The sequence below is a fragment of the Mesoplodon bidens genome (assembly GCF_964165515.1).
Source record: "Mesoplodon bidens genome assembly, chromosome: 4".
NCBI classification, from domain to species: Eukaryota; Metazoa; Chordata; class Mammalia; order Artiodactyla; family Ziphiidae; genus Mesoplodon; species Mesoplodon bidens.
In genome coordinates this window covers 119,203,126-119,227,516 of record NC_138160.1, presented here as the reverse complement: position 1 = coordinate 119,227,516, position 24,391 = coordinate 119,203,126, and the positions used below count along the sequence as shown (strand labels likewise).

The window sequence follows — 24,391 nt, the reverse complement described above, 5'->3', positions numbered from 1 at the left end:
CCGTTATCAAGCGCTTTCACCCCTGTACACAGACACCTGTGGCCCATTCTCCTATTTGAAGAAGAGCAGTCTCATGGGAAGAGGCTGCCCCGGCTGAGCTTCCTGCCCACGGCCGGGGGCCCCTCAGCTGTCGAGCAGCCCGGTGGGCTGAGCAAGAGTAGTCCTTCCGGGAGGCCCCGATTGCACCATCTGCTCTGCTATCCTGGGGCAGATGCCTGTTTTGGCTGAGGGGGAAGGAAAGGACTGAGTTGCGGAGGAGTGTTGGGTGGGAAAGGGCTCTGGGATTGGCCGTCAAGGGACTCCACCCTCCCTTGAGCGCTCGCAGCAGTCTTGACCTGGGCCACTGTGAGGCACCCATCAGTCACAGCCCAGCTTTACGTCACTAATTTATTTGTTCAGCCAGTGATCAGTGAGCGCCTACTCAGTGCCAGACACCAGGAGTATGGCTGGGCTCCCACACATCCCCTCCCTGAGGGTCCCACAGTCTAGAAAGGTAAGAACCCACTTTGCTCTGAGGTAGAAAGCCCAAAGTAGGGCAGGTGAGATGCTCAGGGAGTCTGTGCAAGGCAGAGGTTGCTTCTGGCTCGGTGGATTAGAGAAGGCCATGCCATCTGAGGTGATCTCGAGGGATTCAGATGAATAAGAAGGGCCAGTTCTTGAGCTATCTCTCTGTTCCAGGCACTGTGCTAAGTTCTTGACATACATTATCCCTTTATTTCTCACCACAATCTTAAGAGGCAGATGAGATTGTTCCTGTTTTATGGACAAGGGACTAAAGGCTCAGAGAGGTTAAGTAACTTGTCTAGTTATACAAGACACTGGGCAGAGCCAGAACGCAAGCCGAGACTGGTCTGACCCCCAACCTGTGTGTCTGACACTCTCAACTGTGCTTCTGTGGGGAAAGACATGGCGGCGGAGCATAAGCAAAGGGCATGGAGGCAGGCAAAATACAGAACAGGCACGCTTGGGGATCAGCCTGTGATTTGGTTTGCCTGGAATATATAATTCCTGAAGGGAACCAGTAGGGGAAAAGGCAGAGAGCTGTGTTTGGGAAAGAGGCCCTGAGGTCATCCTGTGGCTTTGCATGCATCCCAGGTTGAGAAGCCAGTCTTGTCTGGTGTATAAGGTGCCTCCCCTTTTCCCACCCCCACTTCATTTTCCGCTGACCCAGAGCTTCAGGAACAACTTTCCCCAGCCAGGCTGATGAGGTGGGAAGTGCAGACCTGTCCCAAAGGGGAAAGGGGCTCTGGGATTCCCCTCCTCAGCTCTCTTTCTCTCTGGGTTCCTCGAACAAGGGATAGCCTAGTCCATCAGCAGCAGGCCTTCTCCAGAGGGTTCTCTGAGGCCAAGGCCCATCCTTGCCCAATGAAGATCTTAAACAGAGTTGGGCAAATGGTAATGGCCTTGCAGGACTGTCATCTCTGTTGTCCCTACCTCTACCTCCAGCAGCCAAAGAGATGATAATCTCTTCCATCCCTCCATAGAGAGCTTTCTCTTGCCCCATTTCTCTAAAATAGGTAGAGTGTGGTTTATAGATGAGTCATCTGAGGCACAGAAAGGCTAAGCTACTTACTTAAGGGCGAACAGTTGGAAAATTGGGAGACCAGGACAAAGACCTGAACTACTGTGTCCTCAGTTACCGCTCTTTCCTCTGTTATGCACGGCTTCCTCTGTGCCAACTCTAGGTGTCTGCGGTCTGTGCCCCAAGCACTGGTAAGAACCAGGGAGCCGTATGCCACCCCAGCAACTGGTGCCTCTGCTCTGTGAACCTGTGCAGTCTCCCCAGACATAGGTGACATCCCCCGCAGTCCCCCATCTCTGCTGCTCATGTCCCCATGTCTCAGCCCTGCACCTAGGTGAGGAACTGTGGCATAGACCTGCCTGACTCCCGGGGCTGGGCATCTCTGTCTTGGGAGGGTCCTGAGGCGGCAGTGTTTCTGTCAGGCCGCTGGGCTCCTGGCAGAGGGGGCTGGGGGAATGGAGGGGCATAGTTTTGGCCCTGGTGGTCAAGACAGGCCTGTTCTTGCCCTGCCCTCGCACTGTAGGGGTGGATGGGTGCTTCTGGATGGGCAGGCGAGGCTTTAAGGCAGGAACCATCTCAGTTATTCTTGGAGCTGCCAAGCTTTGTGTCCTCCTCCTTCCTCCCTTCCCCTCTCTTCACCCACCCGCCCTGGACCAGCGTCTGCTGTCTCTAGCTCCCATCCCCAGCCAGCCCTGGCCCCTCTTCTCTACCTTGTAGCTGAGGTGTCAGACACCTGGCCTGTTGAGCTAAGAGCCCATTAGGTCTGGGCTGGCTTTCACTCCACTCCCAGCCTCAGTGGAGCCCATGGCAGCGGCCACGTTGTCTTGCTTAGCACCATATCCCTGATGCAGCCATCAGGTAGGTGGTTGGTACATCATAGGGACTGTGGTGGATATTTGTTGGATGGTGTGAGAAGCGGGCAAGGCAAGCCCAGGCACCAGGCTGGGCCTGGTTGGCTGAGGAAAGGTGGCTCAGGGAAAGCCAAGAGGCCCAGCAGGGACACACTCCCTTTGGGAGGCCTGGCCTGTGCGTATCAAATGGCTTTTCCGCAGGCTCCCGGGAGGACACCTGAAGGCCGGTTTCAGAGTAGGCCCTCTGTGCTCACTTAAACCAGCTGTGTTTTTAGTTGTTGTTGTTTCTTCTTTCTTTCTCATTTGAACTTGGAGTCTGTAATTAACCTCCCATAGCTCACGGTCACTTTCTGGGTGGGGGAAGGGTGGGGAGGGGGCTGGCCCACAGCCCATCAGCAGCAGGACAGTGGGAGACTTTGATGCCAGGCAGGCTGGCCGCATTGTCTCCAGGTGTTGCCCTGCAAAGGGGACTGCTCAGCCTGAGTCATGAGGTGAGGACCATTAACCCTTTTAGGAGTCCGCTGCCCCTGCGCCCTGGTTGTCGGGAGGGAGGCCGGGCCTGGTCCGCCTGGCTGGGCTGCCTGGCCCTGCCCCAGGCGTCTGTCTTGCTCTCAGATCTCTGCAGGCTCCGCACCCACCGCCCACTGCCGAGAGGAATGAGGTCAAGTTGCTGGCAGCAGCGGTACTGCCTGGCCTCGGGGCTGGGATGTGGGAAAGGAGCAGCCCTGGTTGTTCTTACTGTTGTTGCTCTCTTCAGTGAGGTGCTTTCTGGGGATTCCCTGCCACACAGATGCGGGCCAGGTGCCCTGGCTTGGCATCGGGTGATGAGAAAGCAGAAGCCCCCAGATTAACCATATGGCCCGACTCGTGGCAACTGAGATGTGTCTTAAGGTTTTACGGGATCCCTTATCAAGGGAGATCTTTTTGCGGAGACCTGGGTCATCCCTGAGAGACTTTCCTCTTGTTGTTAGAAAGCTTCCAAAACAGCTCTCCCCACACGCCCACACCCCTACTCCAGAGAGCCCTAGTCCTGCTGCTTAGGTGGGCCCTAAGCAGCAGGACTGGGACGGGAACAGGACGAAGTGACCTCTCAAGGAGGATGGGAGCTCAGTAGACAGGGCTTGGTCTGAGGAGACACTAGAGGTGGTGAAGGACGGGCTGATTACAACACCCTAGGGCCACCTAGGCCATCAACTTGCTGTCTGCCCCCGCACCCGGGGGGAAGCAGCAGCCCCGGGGAAGCAGGGTATTGGGAATCTCCACCCCCTTCTTTTTTTTTTTTTTTTTGTTTTTTTGCGGTACGCGGGCCTCTCGGCCTCTCACTGTTGTGGCCTCTCCCGTTGCAGAGCACAGGCTCCGGATGCGCAGGCTCAGTGGCCATGGCTCACGGGCCCAGCCGCTCCGCGGCATGTGGGGTCTTCCCAGACCGGGGCACGAACCCGTGTCCCCTGCATCGGCAGGCGGGCTCTCAACCACTGCGCCACCAGGGAAGCCCTCTTGCTTCTACCTGATGCCTCTCGTCTGTCTGCTCTCCTGTGTGCTGGACTTTTAGGGTCCCCTCTCTGTGTGGGGAAATAAGCACCGACCCTCAGGACTGTGAGCCCTCCCTTTGGCTGCAAAGCTGAATTTATAGACAAGTTTATGGCCGTATTGTTAACATTAGCAGAACGTTGGAGACGACCGAACAAATTCCTCTGAACAACAGAATATTATGCAGCCTTTAAAATGATTTAGATCTGTGTTTCTAGATTTGGGGAAATGTCTTTATGTTAACCAAGAAAAGTAGGCTATAAAACGTTTTCAAGAGAAGAGTCTTGCAGGAAATATTTGAAAATGTTGACAGTGGTTTTCTCTCTGGTGGTAATTGAATGGATTTAAATGTGCTTTTCTTTTTCCTTACTTGCACTGTGCAATTTTTTAAAAATACATTTATTTATTTATTTATTTAATCTTTGGCTGAGTTGGGTCTTCGTTGCTGCACGCAGGCTTTCTCTAGTTGTGGCAAGCCAGGGCTACTCTTCGTTGTGGTGTGCGGGCTTCTCATTGCGGTGGCTTCTCTTGTTGCTGAGCATGGGCTCTAGACACGCGGGCTTCAGTAGTTGTGGCACGTGGGCTCAGTAGTTGTGGCTCACAGGCTCTAGGGAACAGGCTCGGTAGTTGTGGCGCACGGGCTTAGTTGCTCCACGGTTTGTGGGATCTTCCCAGACCAGGGCTCGAAGCCGTGTCCCCTGCATTGGCAGGCAGATTCTTAACCACTGCGCCACCAGGGAAGCCCACATTGTGCAATTTTTCTACAACAAAAATGTATTTCTTATGTAACAAAACGATAACAGAGAGGAACAAGCTAAGCTCCTTGGTGGGTAGGAGTGGTTGCTCCATACGGGGCTAGATCATTTCTGTCTGGGACAGCACAGGACCTGGCACATAGTAGCACTCAGTAAACACAGGTTGACTGACTAGGGGGTGAGAGCCTACCCACTGGGTTGCTTCAGCTCTTGTCCTGACAGATCCCATCCACCCCGGAAGACTGTTTCTCTGCTTGGTTCAGCTCTGACCCCAAGACACTCTAGGGACACGGTACAGTGGTCTCCATACCTCACACTAGCATTGCATTCTGGGCCCTGGGCTATAAAAGTGACCCAGGCAATACTGGACCTGGCTCAGAGATGGTGCCCAGGCTGGGGCTAGAGCTGGCCCACTCATGTCTGAGGGCTGGTAAGCTCTATCTTCAGCTCCTCAAAGGTCTGCTGTGTCAGCAGCCTCTTAGCCTTGTCCCAGGTGTTCCCAGGGTCTGGTACTGAATCCAGTGGGATGCAGTGGGAGAAGCAATGGTGGCTCAGGATAAGAACGAGCTTAAAATGCAGAAAGTAAAGTAAGATCAAGTCATTCCCCGACTTATAAGCCTCTGATACCTCCCATCACATCTACAAAACTCCAGGGCCGTCTTGCGCAGGTTGTCCACACTCCTCACTGCAGAAAGCCTGACAGGGCTCCAGGCCCAGGAGTGAGGGTACAGAGGTCCTCTGGGCAATGTTCCCAGTGCCACCTGCGGGGTGTTCTTCCTGGGCTGCCGCCCCTCTCCCCAAGAGACTTGCTTGAAGTAAAAAATTCAGCTTGTTCGCGGGGTCCCATTCCTTTTCAAAGCACACATCCTTGGCTTTCAAAGAGCTGTGAACTAAGATATCTGTGAACAGGGACCAGGACTGGATGCTGCTAGAGCAGGAGACATAGGCTTTCAGTATCTCAGATGATGCTCGTGAGGAACTGTCAAGAGACAGAAAAGACGACTCTTCGTAAAGAACACAGCATGATTGAAATGTATGGTTGTTTTTATTATCATCCTTTAGCCCAGTGCCGTCTAACAGGAATATAATGCGATCCACGTATGTAATTTAAAATTTTCTAGTAAGCACATAAAAAGTGGCGGGGGGAGGCAAAACAAACCCGGACTTTTCGTCCTAGCTCACACAGCCTCATGTCAGTCACCTGGGCCTACTTCTCCAGGCTCCCCTGCCTTCCAGAATCTTCTAGCCACCTGGGCCTCTTTTATCCCTTGAACTCACCAAGCTCATTCACCCCTCAAGGCCTTTATCCAGGAGCTTATTACTGCCTCATATTTCCTGAGATTGTTTGCTATTATCTACTCTCCTCACTCTGATGCAGGCTCCCAAGAGCAGGAAGTTTATCTGCCTTGTTCACCACTGCACACTCAGGGCCTGGAACAGTGTCTGGCATATAGTAGGGTGAATGAATGGGGAAAAAGTGAACTGGATGGGGTTGTTCTGAAGTGAGTGGACTGTCACTCGGGTCAGGTCACACAAGGTTCTCACTAGATGGGGTGGCTCCTTGTGATCTGAAATGCTGTCCTGGGTTTCCCATTGGTGGCAGGAAACGACCTTGAAGCCCCCAGTTCCTCGGGCCCTCTGAACTGGGGTCGTGTCTGCTGTTTCTGGGTCAGTCTCTGTGTAACCATTACCACCACCATTAAGCAGTGGCCTCGGGCTCAGGGCACAGGGCGCCAGGACTTGTCAGGAAGCACCACCTCCTCCCACCAGGTATTCTGCCACCCCCGCCCTGGCTCATTGGGAGGAAGGGGGCCTGGGTTGGGGAGGGTGGGGTCAGGGGTCTCCCTCACCTCAGAACTTCAGGGAAGGTCAACACTCTCCAAGCAGGGGAAGGAGGCACCTTAGAACTTGAGAAGAGCTCTCTGTGTCCCCAGTTCACGAGGAGGGGGCGGAGCCTAGTTGCAGGTCACCAGGTGACCAAGAGGTTAGATCACTGGGTGTCAACCCAATCTTGGAGCAAAGCCACCTGTGAAGATGTGTTCAGCTTGCAGCCAGCTGTCAAGCTCTACACTTACAATACGTGCTCTTGCCTAGAGTATGTTACATATTTATTATATGTTTTTAAAACCCACATACCTGGACCCATCCTCACAGGTCCTGCTTCAGAATGTCCAGAACAACGTCCCTGGCACTGACACACTTTTTTTTTTTTTTCGGTACGCGGGCCTCTCACTGTTGTGGCCTCTCCCCCCGCGGAGCACAGGCTCCGGACGCGCAGGCTCAGCAGCCACGGCTCACGGGCCCAGCCGCTCCGCGGCATGTGACATCTTCCCAGACCGGGGCACGAACCCGTGTCCCCTGCATCGGCAGGCGGACTCTCCACCTCTGTGCCACCAGGGAAGCCCCTGACACACTTTTTAAAGCTTCCCATATGGTTCTCATTAGCATCTAGGGTAGATAACTATTGATAAGGAGTGACTGGGCCCTGAGAACAAGCAGACAGAGGACGGTGGGGTGTAGGTAAGGGAGAAGGATGCTGAGGCAGGGCTTCAATCACACTAGAATAATGAAGTTCCAGAAAGTCCCACAGATTGATAGGTTGATACACATAAAACCTCCGAGTGTCCAAAAAAAAAACAACCCCAAAACAATAAACCAGCATTTAAAAACGTAAGAAGCAGGTAATTGGGGAAAAACACTGTAGCAAAAGGTGAATAGCCTTACTATTTATAAAGAACTCTTACAGATCAGTAAGAAGATGAGCACCCAATAGAAAAACAAGAGTACAGACAAGAACAGGCAATTCAAAAAGAAGAAATACAATGAGCCAATACACTTATGAAAAGCGTCAGCCTCACCAGGAATCAAATAAGTGCAAATGAAAACAGCAAAGAGGCGTTATCTTTTGCCTAGCTAATTGGCAGTGGTTAAATACATGATAATACCTCATGTTGGTGAGGGTGTGGAAAAAACAGGCCCCATCGTTCACTGGTGGGAGTACAAATTGGTGCAACCTTTCCAGAACGCAGTTTGGCAACGTGTAAAGCTGAGGAAGATTGCACACCTTTCTGGTGCAGCGATTCCACTTTTAGGAAGATTGCCTTAGGAAATAAATGTGGATAATAATAACAGTAATAGCTAACCTTTATTAAATGCTCTGTGCGTGCCAGGCTGTACACCCCTTATCTCATATAATCCTCAGTCATCATCCCATGAGGTAGGAGCTGTTTTTATCACCTGTGTTTTACAGATGAGGAAGCTGAGGCACAGAAGGATTAAGGCAATAGCCTGAGGACACAGAACTAACAAATAGCAAAGCCTGGGTTTGAATACAGGCAGTCTGAGTCAGGAGCCTCACTGCCCGTGCAGCAGTATACACTGGATATGTGCAAAGGTTGATGTGCACTGGATATATACACTGGATGAAGCTGCAGGGGTGTTCCTCTGGGCTTGTCTGTGATGGGGTGTGGTGAGGCAGGGGAGAATGTATGCTGAATGCTCCACAATAGGAATTGGTTACATAAGTTCTGATTCACCCATTCAGGAATATTATGCAACCCTGAAAATGGTGCTATAGGGAAAAATGTGTGTGTAAATACTAGGGGTTTTTGTTTATGCTTAAAAGGTCTCTGAAAGGATGTAAAAGGAACTGATAAAATTGATTGCGTTCTAGAAAGGCAACTGTGTGGCCTTGGTCAGAAGTTAGAGGGAGATCTGTTTTTTAAGCCATATACCCCTTTTCACTTCTTGAATTTTGAATCATGTGAATATATTCTCTATTAAAATATTTATATATCTATAAATATATACACACATAAGTTGTTATGTTATAGAACTTATTCCAGATAATAGCATTTCAAGGAAATAAAGTCAAGGGTTTCCCAAAAAAGCTCCAAGACCCTTACTTGGGGAATCATACTGAAGTCAATGAAGATACTTCTTTAATGTTTACCCACATGTTTCCCAAACTGATTTGCTCATGGAACCGTTTTCTTTTTTTTTTTTTTTTTTTTTTTTCTTTTTGCGGTATGCGGGCCTCTCACTGTCGTGGCCTCTCCCGTTGCGGAGCACAGGCTCCGGACGCGCAGGCCCAGTGGCCATGGCTCACGGGCCCAGCCGCTCCGCGGCATATGGGATCCTCCCAGACTGGGGCACGAACCCGTATCCCCTGCATCCGCAGGCGGACTCTCAACCACTGCGCCACCAGGGAGGCCCTGGAACCGTTTTCTTAAGTAGTGTCTATTATCCTCTTTCTGGATATGCCTGTCCTATAGAAGTCAGTTTGCAAAATGTTATTAATACTTAATGCCAAGGTGAAAGGCTTACAGTGTTTCATTACATGAAAGAAACATGTTACTGGCACTGATCCCACTTTGTTTAAAAATAGATGTGTAGGTGCGTGTGTGTGTGTGTGTGTGTGTTTTAAATACTTGTAAGTACTAGGATAATGGATGATTTTATTTTCTTTTATCCATTTGTATTTTCGAATTTTCTAAAATGAACAAAATCATTTCACAAGCACCGTTTTTTTGAATCTATGGACTATATTTTCTAAGGCTTCGGGAGCACTTTCTCTCCGTGCTCCCTCTGCCCCTGTACCCCACACTCATCTCCTCCCTACTAAAAGCAGCAGCCCAGGGTTAGGTTCAGTGAGGGGCCCCTGTAGCCAGGCCCTCTCACCTGTCTTTATCCAGAGCCAGCTCGAGCTGTGACTCTGAACTGGTGGGGGAAGAACCAATGGCCTAGACAGGGTCAGTCAGTCCCCAGACAACTCTCTGGCCCCAGCAGACCCTCCCTTCAACCAGTTTCTCTGTTCCTCAAAGAGAGCCATTGAGGCTGCAAAGGAGACACCGGCCTGCTACAAGCCTGACACACTGCAAATCCAGATACCTGGGCTCTGTGGCCGCCTGGCTGGGTGACCTTGGCCAAGTTTCTTAACCTGAGTCTCATCTTCACCCTTTAAGTCAGCATGGCACTTGCCTTACAGAGCTTGGTGACCAAATGAGAGCACACACAAAGGCACTGGGTATCCTTTACAGGGCTGTCCCAGTGGAAATTATCACACACCCCAGCAGGGAGCATGGACTTGCCATCACTGTCCTAAGAACAGAGTACTTTTTCCTTTTCTTTATTTGGGTTGTTAGAGGGAGGGGGGCAAGGAGATGAAACATGGGAGACCAGGGCAGGTGGAAACAGAATGGTGTTCAAGAAAAATGGGAGAAGCCTCCTAGCTTGGCATTTGCAGCCCTGCAGCCCTATGCCCACCAGTGTAGCCCCAGGCCCCATCCCCCACACAGCCACACCACTTCACCCATTCAGGGCAGCTCACCTTGCTGACCACGTGCGATTCTGATAAACCACAGCCTGGACCACCTCCCTCCCTTCTAGCTCCCCCGTCCTTTAGCTCTCAGCTGAGTTAGCTCCTCCCCCAACCTGGACTGGGGACACCCTCTGGGCTTCAGCACCCCCAGGCCTCCATAAACCACGCTGTGATGTCAATGCCAGGTTCCAGCTCCTCTGCTAGACTGAACTTCCTGAGGGCAGGAGCTGTGTCTGTCATTTTGGTCCACTTGTGTCCTCTGGGCCCAGCCTAGGCCTGGGGGTCTGGGACAGGAATTAAATCATGAGCACTGAAGTCAAGGAGACCTGGGTTTGAATTCCAGTTCCAGCCCCTTGGGGAAGCGACTTCACCACTCTGAGCCTCAGTTTTCCCCATCTGTAAATGGGTTTAATCATTGCAGTGAATTCACAGGGTGATTTTCATCAGCTAATGTGTATCAAGCTCTGAGTACCATTCCAGGCATGAAGGAAAACTCTCCATAGGCGTACCCACACTGACATCATCGCAGACCCTCTGTGAAGGCTTGTTGATTTGAACTAGGAAACGACACCAGGAGGGGTGGCTCCCCAGGCTCACCCTCTACCCCACCCCCCAGGGACAGTGACCCTTCCTCTGCTGCGCATGCTTGGTGCTGCCCCACCACCAACACGCTCACGTCCTGCCTTGTATCCCCACAGCCACACGGCCCAAGCTGAAGAAGATGAAGAGCCAGACGGGACAGGTGGGTGAGAAGCAATCACTGAAGTGTGAGACAGCAGCCGGTAACCCCCAGCCCTCCTACCGCTGGTTCAAGGACGGCAAGGAGCTCAACCGCAGCCGCGACATTCGCATCAAGTACGGCAATGGCAGGTGAGCGACATCCCTCCCTCCATCCACCCAGCCACCCCCCCATCCTTCCTCAGAAGGAAGGGCCTGAGCCGGGAAGAGCCCAGGGCTGTGCCCCCAGATCCACCCGTGGAACCAGTTTCTCCTTGCAGCTCCAGCCCCTCTGGTGATGCCGCCCCAGCGTCTTGCAGACGTCGGTACCTGCTTAATTAATGTCCCTGGATGGTTGAAGGCAATTTGATTGTCCAAGTCAGCTTTAACTGTGGAGTCCCATCTTGTGCATAAAACTTCTCAAAGGACCTGCCACAGGGTCGGAAAGCCCACCATTGGGCAGTTTTTGGTGAAGGACCCTGACTCTAGAATGTGTCTGGGAGGGCACGTGTGATGATGGGCTGGTTCCTCGGCTCAGCAAGCTGTCACTGGGCAGACAGCCAGGTAAGGGAAAGGCACATGTCTTTGACTGGTGTCGGAGGAGTCTGTATCTCAGACAGTTCCCCCGTGACATGGAAATTGACTTTAGTCTTTGAGTCAGTGCTCCAGGGAAGAGAATCTGAAGCTCTAGGGTCTCTGGGCTGTGGAAGGTGGCCTCTCTTCCATCTTGGATTGGCCAGACCGGGGGCTCCGGGCACCAGAGAAGCCAAAAGTCCAAGGGCAGCCCCTCACCTCTCTCCTGAGGGGCTGTGAGAAGGCAGGACAAGCCTGACCTCTGCTCTGCGGGCCCTGAGGGCCCTGTGGACTTCCCTCTCTGGCTGAGGCACACCCCAGCCTTTCCTGCCCCTCCAGAGGAGCTATCATTTCCTCCTCACCCCTGCAAAATGCAAATGAAGATGATTTTAGAGGACCCTCCAACCTGTCCGACAACAGAAAGTGATGGAAAAGGGGTCGGGCTCAGGCTGCTCCTGGTTCGCTGGGTGACCGGATGGGTCCTGCCCTCAGGCCTTAGTCTCCGAAATCTGTGAAAGAGGAGGTGGGGGTCAGGGGTCTGGGCAGGGCTTCCAGTTTTCTGACCCTCTTTGTGAGAACGGGGAGCAAAGACAGGACTGGTCACCCTGGAAAGTGGTCCAGGCAGAAAACAGAAAGTAATTTAAGAGGATTTGGTGCAGATCAAAGGTTTATGGCTGAAAAAACACTGCTTCCTAAGGGAACTTAGCAGGGGGGTCTGGGGTGTCACCAGTCTACAGGTTGCCCATCAAGCTCACCTTCTGAGGCCACCTCACCCCTTCCCCGCCAAGCCTGGCTCTGAGCTGGAGAGAGGAGTGGACAGGCTTCTACAGCTTTGGGGGCCCCGTCTCCCCTTCCCCCTACTTCACTGAGACAGCAGAAGTCAGGAGACGGGGTGCTCCTTGCCGGCCGCATTACTCTCAAACGGTCCACAACACGGCCCATCCTCATCCCCATTCCTGATCCGCACGTGGCCCTCACACTCACCCACATCCTCCTGCACACACAGAGCCCTTGTGCCACCAACAAACTCCTTTATTTGGTGACTTCAGCCTCTCTCTCTCTTTCCCCCGACAAACTGCTAACATCACCTCTCTAAAAGCTTTCCCTCCACGTTGCCGCCTCCCGTTCCTCCTCCGGCTGTTGCCCCATCTTGCTCCTTCCCTCCATCACCACGTGGAGGGAGTTTCACGCCCACTGACTCTACACAGCTCATCCTCCACTCCTCTTTGCTCTGCAGGAATCTGCCCTGTAAATACAACCCCAACTCTCTCCGCAGCTGTGGCTCTTGACAGACCCTGTGACCTCAGAGTTTCCCAGCTGCCAGGCCTCTCAGCAGCCTTTGGCATGGGTGCCACCTGCTTCCTTGCCCCTGTGGTCCTCCTGCTGGTCCTCTTGTGCCTCTGAGCACCCTCTGTCAGGCGTCATGAATGCTGGGACTTTGCTGTGTTCGGGGCTTCACTCTTCTCCCCTCTCCACCGGTAGGTGATTTCACCCTCTTATATTTGATGACCCCCAAGCCTCCATCTCTAGTTTGATGGCCTTTCTTTTTCCAGACCCATGCTGCCAGGTAAACACTTAGTTACCATCCCAGAGATACCCCACAGATCTCTTTTTTTTTTTTTTTTTTTTTGCTTTTTATTTTTTGCAGCATTTATTTCCAGGCAGGAAGTTTTTGTTTCTTCAGTTTCTTCTGGATATCCTTTTCTTCTGTGCAACCTCCTCATCTGGTTTAGGAACAATCTGTTCTTTTTCAGTAAGAATCATCTCAATGTGGCAGGGAGAGATCATGTATGGGTTGATCCGACCATGAATTCTGTAAGTCCTGCGCTGCATCTTGGGGACTTTGTTCCCCTGGATGTGCTCAATGACCAGAGAATCTACATCTAAGCCCTTAAGTTCAGCATTACTCTCTGCATTTTTGAGCAGGTGCAGTAAAAATTCAGCACTCTTTTTGGGCCACCGACCCTGCTTCCAGCCCCCCTGTTTGGCCTGGGCACACCTACCAGCTCCACCATTGTAATGATGGAATGGCACAGGTTACTTCTGTAAAGTGACATCCTTCAGATACTTGGTGGCTTTTCAGATATGCATACCCTTAATGGCCTGGGCAGTTTCACTAGTGTTCTTAAAGTGAACACGAAGACTTGAACCTCTATGATTTGCATGATTTTTGTGGGGTTTTCTGGGTCAATAGTGAATTTTTAGAAGTCACCTCAGGCTGCTTACCGGAAAAGCTCCACAGACATCTCTCTAACCCAGAATGGCCCAGTCTAGCCTCTCCGCCTTGCCCCTTGTGCTCTCCTCTCAGCTGTGGCCGAACCAGACTGCCCGCTGGCCAGCACCTGCCCCCATGCTGTCCCCTCCAGGTGGATACCCCACCTCTGGAAGGGGGCACCCTTCTCCCTGCCCACTTCTGCTCTCCCTGCCTTTAGCCTCTTTTCCTCCACGGTCTCACTCTTGACCACACCCCACCTCTTCTGGGCCACAGGCCCCTTTGTGAATTCATTTCTGTATCTAACATACATGTGCTGAGCAACAGTTGTGTGCCAGGCACTCTATCAGAGGCTGGAGATGCACCAAGGATCGGAGCAGACATGGTCCCCACCTTCACAGAGTTTCTAGTCTAGCTTCTAGTGGGGAATCTGGTAAAGGCCTTGACCCTTGCTTCAGAAAACATGCGCTTTATACACCTGGTTTTGCTTGCAATTCGAGGGGTCCACAGAGTCACTGACCCCTGTGACTCTGACAGGGAATGATCTTTCTAACAGGGCACATATCTGATCATTCATTCATTTGCTTGACAGATCTCGAGAGCCTGCAGTATGCCAGGACAGCCTAGGTCTTGGGGCCCTTCTGACGCTCCCCTTCCTGGCCTGTAACTCACCGCCTTGCTGTTCCCCTACACCTCGGTGCTCCTGACCCCTGGACTTGGGCCCAGACTGTTCTCTGTGCTGGCAGTGCCCGCTCCCCTCCTCTCACCTTGTCCTCTGCAAAATTCTCCAAGGCCCGGCTTAAATGTCACATCCTCTGGGTCACACTCCTGAGCCCTCCAGCAAGCTCTCACCATCTCCTCCCACAGTGCCTTAGACACGGCTTCATGGCATGGTTGGGGGGCTGTCTCTCCCAGCATGAGAGCCTCCAAGACCACCGCCCAGACACACCCTCTCTCCTGGCAGAGGAGGTCTACTTCCGGTGTGAATTGATGAGGATCTTGCAGGACTAGCTCTCCTCTCCTGGGTGCACGGTGACATTAGGACTGGGCAGGACACCCTTTGGGTTGGCCTTTGAGCAAGTTACTGTCCTGGTCAAGCCTCAGTGTCATCAGACAAATGGGTCACCCAGTCCTGAAACGGCCTGGTCGTATCATCTGGGTCTCCTCCTGGGTACTAAGGACCCCTGAGAGCCTGAAGTGTGCCTCTGCCCCCTTCCTGTCAGGACCTTGTCCCATCTACTGCATTTCTGAAACTGCCTTGCTCCACCCGTCATGCCCCTGGGCTCCCTGCAGTGAGGCGATGGGTTGGAGGAGGGGCCATGATGGAGAACTTCTGATTCCCATGTTGTGACTCAGAGAGCTGCCGCCTCTAGACACATACTTCACCTGGCATGGGGGCTAGCAGTTAGGGGCGGGAGTCTCCTTTCCGGCAAAATCTTCTCTTTCCTTCTGCCCACACTGCAGCTTGCACTGTGGCCCTCCCAGTGCTCCCTTCTGCCCAGGCCACACTCTGTCTTGACATCACTCTTGGTCTACGGAGATCCCTTCCCAGTGGGTGCCGCCTGTCTCTGGGGCTGCCCCGCTGAGGTGTCTCACCCAAGGCTTCCTGTGCCAGGAGAAAACCGTCCCCCTCCCCAGCCCTGGGCATGGAGCCCACCCACGCAGAACCGAGTGTTCCCTTATTTATGAGGGGCAGGCTGGAACTGGCCCCTCGGGCAGGCATCAGGAGGTAGGCACTGAGGAAAACGTGCGGACGGGTGGAGGAAGCAGCCACCCAGATCCCTAGTCCCTGCCAGCAGAAAACTGGCTGAGGAAGGAGGGGAGGGGTGTCCATCACAGGGGCAGACCCGGGTCGGCCTAGCAAGCGGGCACTAGGCCTGCCAGAAAGTGGGAGGGAGTCCTGAGTCCTTGGGGCTTCGGACTGGAGCTAGGAGTGAGGAGAAGAGAAACGTAGTTGCCCACACTCTTTAGAGGCCTGAGGGCCCCACAGAGCCCTACCCTTCAGCCCTGACCCCAGAGCCTCTTGTGCAAGGCTGGGGCCACCTTCCTGGAACTGGGGAGATCATCACATACCTGGTAACCCAAGATGTCTGCATCCAGCAAACCTAGGGGTCATTGTTTATGTCCCCTTGCCTCTTTCTGGCACCTCAAAGGGGAGGGGCTCTCCCTGCACGCCCACCTTTCCACACATCTCACACCCCTTCATGCAGGAAGCCCTTCCTTCTGGTTTTAGCTTTCATTCCTCCAGGTAACTGTGAGCCTAGCCCCGCCTTGTCCTGCTGCATGTCGTGTCGTGTAAGGGAAGCTCCTTTGAATTCAGCTGTGGGTGGGTGACAAGGAGGTTCTGAGTCTGTGTCCCCTATACCTTCTTGACCCGGAGACCCTCAGGTGATCCCCTACTCTGCTCATCTAATGTCAGGGAAGAGCTGGTGGTCAGGAAGCAGAAGCCTGGTTCTGGGACAGCTGAGATCTGTGGCATCTAATTAGGCTGGAGCCAGGAAGGAAATGCTGTCTTAGCCAGAGGGGCCTCCAGGGCTCTGTTTAATGAAGAGAACAAACTTGAATTGACAGAAGAGGGTTGTAGGCAGACACCAGGCCAAGGAGACAGAGAACGGCATGAGCCGGGAGGGGTGGAACGGAGTCAGGCAGCTGTCACTGTAACATCGGCAAGGACATCACCACAGCAACAGGGCCTTTTTGACAAGACAAGCTCATGGAGGCTGGTCTGGGGGATCTTGGAATGAGGAGGTCTGGGAAGAGCCCAGCATCAGAGGCTGAGGTGGAGCTCAGGAGACAGGTAGGTCCCCAAAGCAGAGCCCGGGGAGGGATGTGGGTCATTTTGCCATCTCCTCCATCCCTGGTGCAGCCTCTCTGCTCACCATCCACACCTTCCCCCATCAGCTTCATGGCTCTGTCTTTCCACCCCTGGGCCCAGGGCAGGACAGCTCGGCTACCCTACCGCCCATGCCACCACACCTCCAACCCACTGCGCATATTCTGGGAATCTGATTTTTTAACTCGGGACTCAAAGAGGAGGAGGTTACATCATGTTAAGAAATTTTCATGCTACTTTTTTGTTTCCCCTGGGGACCAGGCTGGGGTCCCAGGGTTTAATCCGGAGCTCAGACTAGCCCTAAAGAGCACTGGGGCAGAGGGAGGGATGGGAGATGTGAACAGATCCTACGGAGCCCAGGCACCGCGGGCAAGTGCAGGGAAGCCCACGGAAGGAAGGAGAGGTTTGGCAGAGTCTTCAGAAGGAAGAGGGGAAGCAGGGCCAGGTGCCCTGGAGTCACCCACAGCACTGAAGTCTCTGCCCAGGCCTCGCCCCACAACTCGTGGCATGCAGGGCTGGGTGCAAAGCCCTCCACAGAGGGGTCAGCCTCAGCATCAGGCTCCAGGAGACAGCCCATGAGCTGCTTGGGGCCCAAGTCCTCACCAACTCCAGCTCCTTATCCACCTCTGCAGTGTCTTGCCGGGTACCCTTGGACAAGTCCGGAAGCCCCTCTGGGACTCAGTTTTCCCATCTGTCCTGCCCTGTCCTCCTCCAGATTAGCCACGAGGGTCAAGTCAGGCCTTGAGGATAGGATCTTTCTGTTCCCTGAGGTATCCAAGATCCCAGCACACAGAAGGCACTCAGTGAACATTTGTTGAATGAATGAAGCGAAACCCCTTGGGGAGGCCACAGAGTGCCCCTTAGTGGCAGGGCCGACACAAAGGCAGGGGAGAGCTACAGGTTTGGACTGGGAGGCTGGGCACAGTTGCCATGGGAACCTGTTAGATCGGTGGCCCTGCCGGGTATCTGGAAATAGGCCTGGCTTATCTAGAGTGACGGGGCTGCCGCTTCTAAGGGAAGGCTGAGGTAGCTGTGAGCCAGCAGCTGCTCTACTGGAAGGAGGTGGGGGGAGACGCAGTGGGCCTGAGAGAAGGGCACTAAAGGCAGAGGAGGGAGGTGGCCATGCGACTTCCTAAGGACTCCACTTTCCTCCCCTAGAAAAATGGTTACAGAGAAGGCCCAGCCCTGGAAAAGTGAATGTGAGGATTCATGGACTTAGAATCCCATGTTCTCCTGAGTGCCCAGGTCTCCCTCCAGCCCTGGGGACTCTGCACTCCACCTGGACCCCAGCAATGGTGGTCGGAGGGAATCTACTTCCCGTCCACGCTGCGTAGACGCTGTGGCTGTGCAGGGAGAGATGACCTCTGGGTGACTGCTGGGGAGCCACGGCCAACCTAAGCCCTGGCTCACGCCTCTCCACCTCTCATCCCCTCCCTAACCAGAAAGAACTCACGACTACAGTTCAACAAGGTGAAGGTGGAGGACGCTGGGGAGTATGTCTGCGAGGCTGAGAACATCCTGGGGAAGGACACCGTCAGGGGCCGGCTCTTCGTCAACAGCGGTAGGTGGTCCCCCAACGAAGGGAGGGGTCTTAGAGGGGTTCTGTGGGGTGGGCCAGTTGCCCCCCGGCCCTAGGGAGGCCCGCACATGATCCATCTTGCACTTGACTCCTCTCCCTCCTGCCACCGCTGTATCAAGCCCCAAGATCTGAGCCGATTCAGAGAAATGCAGTCGAAGCATAAATGTTTAGCTTTGTTATCTGGACCTGGAAGAGCCGCCAGCTCTCGTTTTAAATACCCTGAAAACTAAATATTTTGAAATCAAGAGGTGGGGGTGGGGGGAAGGATATTTTTAGAAGGCAATTATGGGAGGCTGGGCTGCCAGAAGTGGGGCTCCGGGGAGAGGCAGACCCAGGGTGCGCGCGGGCTGCCTGCCCGCTGCTTTGCTGGGCGCCCGAGTGCAGGCAGCCGGCTCCGCGGGGCCACGGGTGGGAGGCTTGGGTGCCCCGGGCCCCTGGGGGCAGCCTCAGTTCAGGGATGGCAGGACCCTCTCCCACAGGTCATCCCCTCCCTGGGAAACGTGCAAGGTCAGGAGCCCACGGCACCCTTCGCTTCGCCCCTCCTCAGAGGCAGCTCCAGCTTCGGCATGGAGGCGGCCTCCCTGCTGGGCTGTCCTCTGGTTATTGCCCTTGACTGGAAAGTCACCAAGGCTGCCTGTGCTCAGGCCGCGCCCCCTCCACTCTAGCCTGAGTCCTCAGAACCCCACAGCTCTCGTTCCTCCTACTGACACCCAGCCTCCGCGTACCACTTGGCTACCCGGTTGTTGGGTTCGCTTCCAGTCCTGCTCCCAGCACAGAGTCCAGTCCTGCATCTCCCTTCATCCCCTGTGTTTCCACCAGACAGCCCTCCAGTACCCCCTACACCCAGCACAGTCTAACAAGAACCCTGCCCTGTGACCCCCAGAGGAGAGCCTGGCTCGGACCCAGTTTGCCGTGTTGTAAGGGACCTCCCTTGTCCTCCCAACCTCTCAGCTCCTCGATCTCCCTTACCACTGGATCTACCAGGTCTGAGTCTGCTAGTCCTGGTCCGTCTTCCTTCCGGATCTTTCACTCACGTCTGTCCTTTTCATTCCAACCCCACCTCAGGGGCAATCCTGGCCCAGGTTTCATCCCTGCTGAACCTGAACCAGAGCAGCAGCCTCAAGATGCTTTTGCCCTGTCACTCCCCCACCCATGGAGCCAAAGAACAAGGACTCGGTCCCACAGCCCAGCTCTCACAAATCCGACCCAAATGACCTTTCCGACCCTAACTGTAGTCAGCCTCTCCTTCCCATTTTTATTCTTCCTCCTGCGCCATCTCTCCCAGGCAGCTATCCTCCTGACCAGTCCAGCCCACCACAGCGCGGCGCATACCCAGCGCGGGCCCCACTCCTGGGCCACTCCTCGGCCCTCTGTGGTCTTGTATCTCTCTCTCTCCGATTCTATCAGATCATCCTTCAGCTCTCATCCTGTTGATGAACTTTCTTTGCGGGTGGACTCTCCCGGGGTGGCTGTACTAAGTCCTGGGATATCGGGCTGGGCCTGGCTTTGCCCCAGAGGGCAGGCAGGTATGACCTGGGGTGTCACAGGATCGTGGAAGCCCTGGAGAGGCTTCTGGGCCGCCCCTTACCTGGGGGCTTAGAAAGGCTAATAGCTGTTTAGTCACAGGCGCACCCATGTGTACTGTGAACTCAAGCCTTCAGCGAGGCCTAACTCAGCAAGATGCTGTTCTGAGCGCTGAGGGCTCACAGTCTTGGCTCCCAAAGTCCCCTCAAATGGCAGGAAGTTAAAACCTGAACTCAAAGCGTCTGCCTGTTCTAACACACTGAAGAGGAAAGAGACAGGCAACTTAACAACGGGAGAGGGGACATCCCAGGCAGGCAGGAGGGGAGCCTTACAGGATGAAGAGACACTTGATCTGGGCCTTGAAAGACGAGCAGAGATTTTCTCCAAGAACAAGGGAGAAAACCAGTTGCAGTGGCTGGCAGCAGGCAGAACATCTCTGCAGCATCAGCTCCTTCCCGGCCCATTTTCTCTTCAGAGACCCAATAAACTCACTCACACCAAGATACTAATGGCTGATAGAGGCTTCCTGGGTTTATCCTTCCCAGGTGTTTTCTTTAAATCCCCCCAGCCCTTGGCAACAAGAATCTCCTTTCTGCCACTATGGATTTACCTATCCTGGACATTTCATATAAATAGAACCACAGAATATGTGGCCTTTCAAGACTGGTTTCTTCAACTTAAAATAATGTTTTCAAGGTTCCTCCATGTTGTAGTAGTATCAGTACTTATTTCCTTTTCGTGGCTGAATAATAATTCCATTGCCTGGGTCTACCACATTGTTTATATATTCATCAACTGAGGTCGTTGCGTCATTCTAGTTGTTTCCACATTTGGACCATTATGAAAAATGCTGTTATAACATATGTGTCCAAGTTTTTGTGTGGACATATGTTTTCAGTTCTCTTGGGTATGTATACACCTAGGAGTTGAATTGCTGGGTCATATAGTAACTATGTTTAATTTTTTGAAGAATGACCAGCAGTGTTTCAAAATGGCTGCACCATTTTACATTCTCACCAGCAAAGTATGGGGGGGTTCCCATTTCTCTACATCTTCACCACCACTTGTTGTTATCCATCCTTTTTTTTTTTTAATACAGCCACCTGAGGGGGTGTGAAGTGCTATCTCACGGTGGTTTTGATTTTCATTTCCCTAATGACCTTCCAGGAGTATTTGCATTTAGTAAGAGACAGTGCTTTAACCTACAGAAAAGATATCATCATCAGCCAAGGAGACCAGACTAGACCCTGGGATGGTAGAAGAAGGTACCTTTCTCTCAAGAATCAGATGTCCATTTGCTCATTAGAAATATTTGTAAATATTCGTTAAGCACCTATTATATGTCAAGCGCTGTGCTCGACATTGGGGTTCGTTCACCAGTGAAGCAGACAGACGTGGCCTCTGCCCAAATGGAGCTTACATTCTAGTGGAGGAGCTAAGCTTTGGACAGCTAGTAATTGCACAACTAGTCCTTTAATTGTTAGAATAAGCACTACAAGGAGAAGTTACAAAGCTAAGGGAAGGAATAAAGGAGGAGCCTGAGCAGCCTCTCTGAGACACTGATATTTCGAAAGTCCTGGATAAGAAGGCACGTGGCCTCTTAGAGGAGCTGGACTAAGCCAGTGGAGTCTGAATATACTGCAAGACAGGGACAGGACATGAAGCAGGAGAGGCAGTTAGGCCCAGATTAGACTTGGGGAGGGGAGGGGGACTTTATCATGCATATGAATGGAAGCCATTGGAGGGTTTTGATAATGGAAGCGATTGATCAATTTACATATTTTAAAGACCACTTTGGTAGCAGCTGCGAAGTGAAAGGTTAGAGATGAAGGGAAGAGTGAGGGCAGAAAGACCAGTGAGGAGGCGACTGTGGCCATCCAAGAAAGAGACCACAGAGGCGGTACTGAGACATGGACAGAGCCTCAGGAGGAGGTAGGAAGGCAGCCCTCGGTGATGGACGGCTAGGGGGACAGAGAAGGACCAGGAACCAAAAATGCCCTCTAGGCCTTTGGTTTGCGCTCTCCAGTCATTGAGATGAGCAAGGCTAGAGGAACAAGTGTCTGGGGCAGATGAGCGGGAGCTGAGTTTGGGGTGGCCCAGCGCCATCCCCGCGGTGGTGTCCAGGGAGCGGCCAAATTCTCCCACTTGGAGGTCATTTGTCATCTTCACATCCTCAAACACGGGAGAACACAGTGAAGAAATACGAATAGGCTGACAAGGGAGCGTAACACATTGCCTTAGGAGCCCATGTGTGCTGGAATAGCACGAATGCACCTCTTCAGTGTGGAAATCTTCTAGCGTGAGCCTTCACCACCAGCAGAGTTGGCTGCCGTGAGCTGGGAGGGCCCTGCCGTCACAGGGGTGGCCTCAAGGTACTTCTTTTTGAGGTGGAAAGGCCTATGGTCATTTCCCTCCACACCTTCTACAACCGGCTCCCCCATTGCCCTCCCTTTTTACCTTTCTGGGGCCCCAGCCTAGTCCCCGTGATGACATGGTTCTGGCAGCCCTAGGCCATGGATCCCAAGATGGGGCCCTCTCTTCCCTCAGGAGTCGTCCTCTGCCTCCCAAGGCCTCAGTGAGCACAGACGTGCGTGTAGACAGGCCCAAGCATGCGGCTGTGGTCCTGCCACCATCCTCGCTCCTGCCTGCTGCTCATGCAGCCCAGCGTTGGGCAGGTTCCTCCACCCCTGGCTGCAGAGGGCATCAAGCTGGCCTGAGATTTCTCTGGCTTGGCCAAGGCCCATGAGAGGACTCAGGCCCGTGGTCCACGTCGTGTTTGCATTTGTCGTCCCGTCAAGCCTTGGTGCTGACATGTTCTTCTATGAGGGACCAGGTGCCTGGTGAGAATGCTCAGCCAGACGTTAGGAGCCCTGAGGCCTTGTTACAACACACACTGGACTCTGGAAGGCCCTTCCCTGCTCTCTTTCCTCACTCCTCCTTGGCAATGTAACCGAAGGGCAGGACAACCTCTAGGGTCCTCCCGGCAATGAGATTTTATAACTCACAGGCGTGGTCACCTCAGCTGTTTGTCTTCTCTGTCCCTTTCTTAGTTCCCTGGGTCTCACTGACCCAGAAGCATGTGGGTCCCAGCCTTGTGTGGGGTTGAGCAGAGGTGGGAGACGTCAGTAGGGGTGGGGCTCGAGGATGCCAGACCAGCAGCAGGCATGATGTGGAGGGAAGGTGGGAGCTGGCCCTACCCGCTGGGTTTTATCAGCGAGCTCCTCAGACATATACAGAGGCAGAGCTGTGTATACACTCCCAGTCCCGAGCTCCATCTGTCTCCCCACACGTCTAAACACTCAGGGCGCCAAGTGCCTGCCCTCCTCCTCCTCCTCTCATCCCCCCACTTACTTCGGGGGATGGTGGAGACTCAGTACCCCTGAGGAGACAGGACCGGCCAAGGTAGGACGGGCCACCTCAGTCAGGAGGCCACTGCTGGGTGGGCATGAGAGGCCCTCAGAGCCACAGAAGCTGGGTGGGGGGGGCAGGAACTGGTTTCTAGCTGCCCAGTATGGATACACAGCCTAAGACGTTAGCTAACAGATAAAGACTGAAATTTGGGGCAAGAATTTTCACTTGAAACCAGGCTTCTGGATGCCATCCCATTGGGGAGCAGTGCTTTTGTGATTTTCACTTATCAAACGAACCTGATCCATCAGGTGTGCAGTCTGGGATAGCAGCCTTGAAGCCCAGTCTTGCTGTCACCTAGTTTCCACATCCCAGCTGTCCCCCAGCCCTCTCCCCAGCAACATGAAGCCCCGGATTTACGGTCTGGCCTGTCCAAGGCCTGGAGGCTCCCTCCAGAGGCAACAGCTGACCTGGTGGGGGAGGTGGAGGCTGCCTGGTGAGGGAGGACATGAAGGCGGCCCGGGATGCTTATGGAGACGCGCATAGCGGCCTTTGTAGCATTTCTGGGCAGCTTGGCCCAACTCTGGGACAAAGAGGGGAGAGATGGAAGCTAGGGTTCTCCCCACATGTCCCTAGATCGCAGAAGATTACAGTGCCCAAAAAAGTGCCATTCCCCTCAAAGCCCAGCTCCCTGTAATCACGCCCTGGTCCATGAGAGCCCCAGCAGTGCAGACAGATGTAAATGTCTCCTCCCTGAACCCCTGTGACTTGCCCCCCACGTAAGACATGGTGCCTCATCCACCGGCAGCGGAGCCCTCAGAAAGGCAGGCAGGCAGGCAGGCAAGCAGCAGAGGTGGGTCCTTATGCCAGAAGATGGAGCAGTTTCTGCTAGCCCCTCATCCCCTCCACAAAAAGAAAATCTTCCCAGCCTTTGAAGGTTTGACTGGAGCGAGGGTGCAAGGTGGTGCTGGGCAGATGGTCCAAGCTCACGGTGGCCTCCCCTTGGCCTTGTTCCTGGGAGGGACCACCAGACCTTCCCCCGACCCCAGCCATTCCTACAGTCTCTGATCGTCCAGCTTTGAGATGGGCCATGAAGGAGGTGATTCCTGGGGCCCAGAGGTGGTCTCAGTGGGTCACCGGCACATGTCTCTCGTACCTCCAGTGAGCACTACCCTATCATCCTGGTCGGGGCACGCCCGCAAGTGCAACGAGACAGCCAAGTCCTATTGTGTCAACGGAGGCGTCTGCTACTACATCGAGGGCATCAACCAGCTCTCCTGCAAGTAAGTCACCAGTGGGGGCAGGCATGGGGGCAAGAGCAGGGGGAGAGAGGCTGGGGCAGAAGTGGAGGGCTCTAGGAAAAGTGAGCTTCAAGATACTAATAAGGGGTCTCCAAGGGGTGTAGGCAGGGAGGTTTGCCCCACTTCCTAGCCCTTTCCTGGAATACAGGGAGATGTAAGCTCTAAAGGGCTCAGGGCTTCTGCAGTCCCAGTTTCCCAGGCCCCTACCCACCCCATCTTCCAATGTCCACCCTTTCACCAACACCTTCTAGGGAGGTGGCGAGACCAGTCTATGCCCGGGGCACCGGATTCTCTCTCTCTCTCTCTCTTCCCCTCCCCATCTCTCA

General features: G+C 53.7%; 1 protein-coding gene and 1 pseudogene across 7 annotated transcripts in view; one reads left to right on the top strand and one right to left on the bottom strand.

Moving 5' to 3' along the window:
- NRG2 (neuregulin 2) overlaps nucleotides 1-24,391 on the top strand; it is a gene marked incomplete at its 5' end in the record, with an annotated part of 180,151 nt that overhangs the window by 132,379 nt on the left and 23,381 nt on the right. For 5 of the 6 annotated variants that reach the window (XM_081230486.1, XM_081230485.1, XM_081230483.1 and 2 more), the window contains 3 exons: nucleotides 10,677-10,848; nucleotides 17,756-17,874; nucleotides 23,927-24,047. In XM_081230486.1, the coding sequence (XP_081086612.1) occupies nucleotides 10,677-10,848; nucleotides 17,756-17,874; nucleotides 23,927-24,047 (412 nt within the window). The remainder of the gene's footprint in view (nucleotides 1-10,676; nucleotides 10,849-17,755; nucleotides 17,875-23,926; nucleotides 24,048-24,391) is intronic. The other variant, XM_081230487.1, reaches the window with a different exon arrangement.
- Nucleotides 12,920-13,460, bottom strand: LOC308615645 (large ribosomal subunit protein uL22-like; annotated as a pseudogene). Its single transcript has one exon. The product of its transcript is annotated as a large ribosomal subunit protein uL22-like (transcript).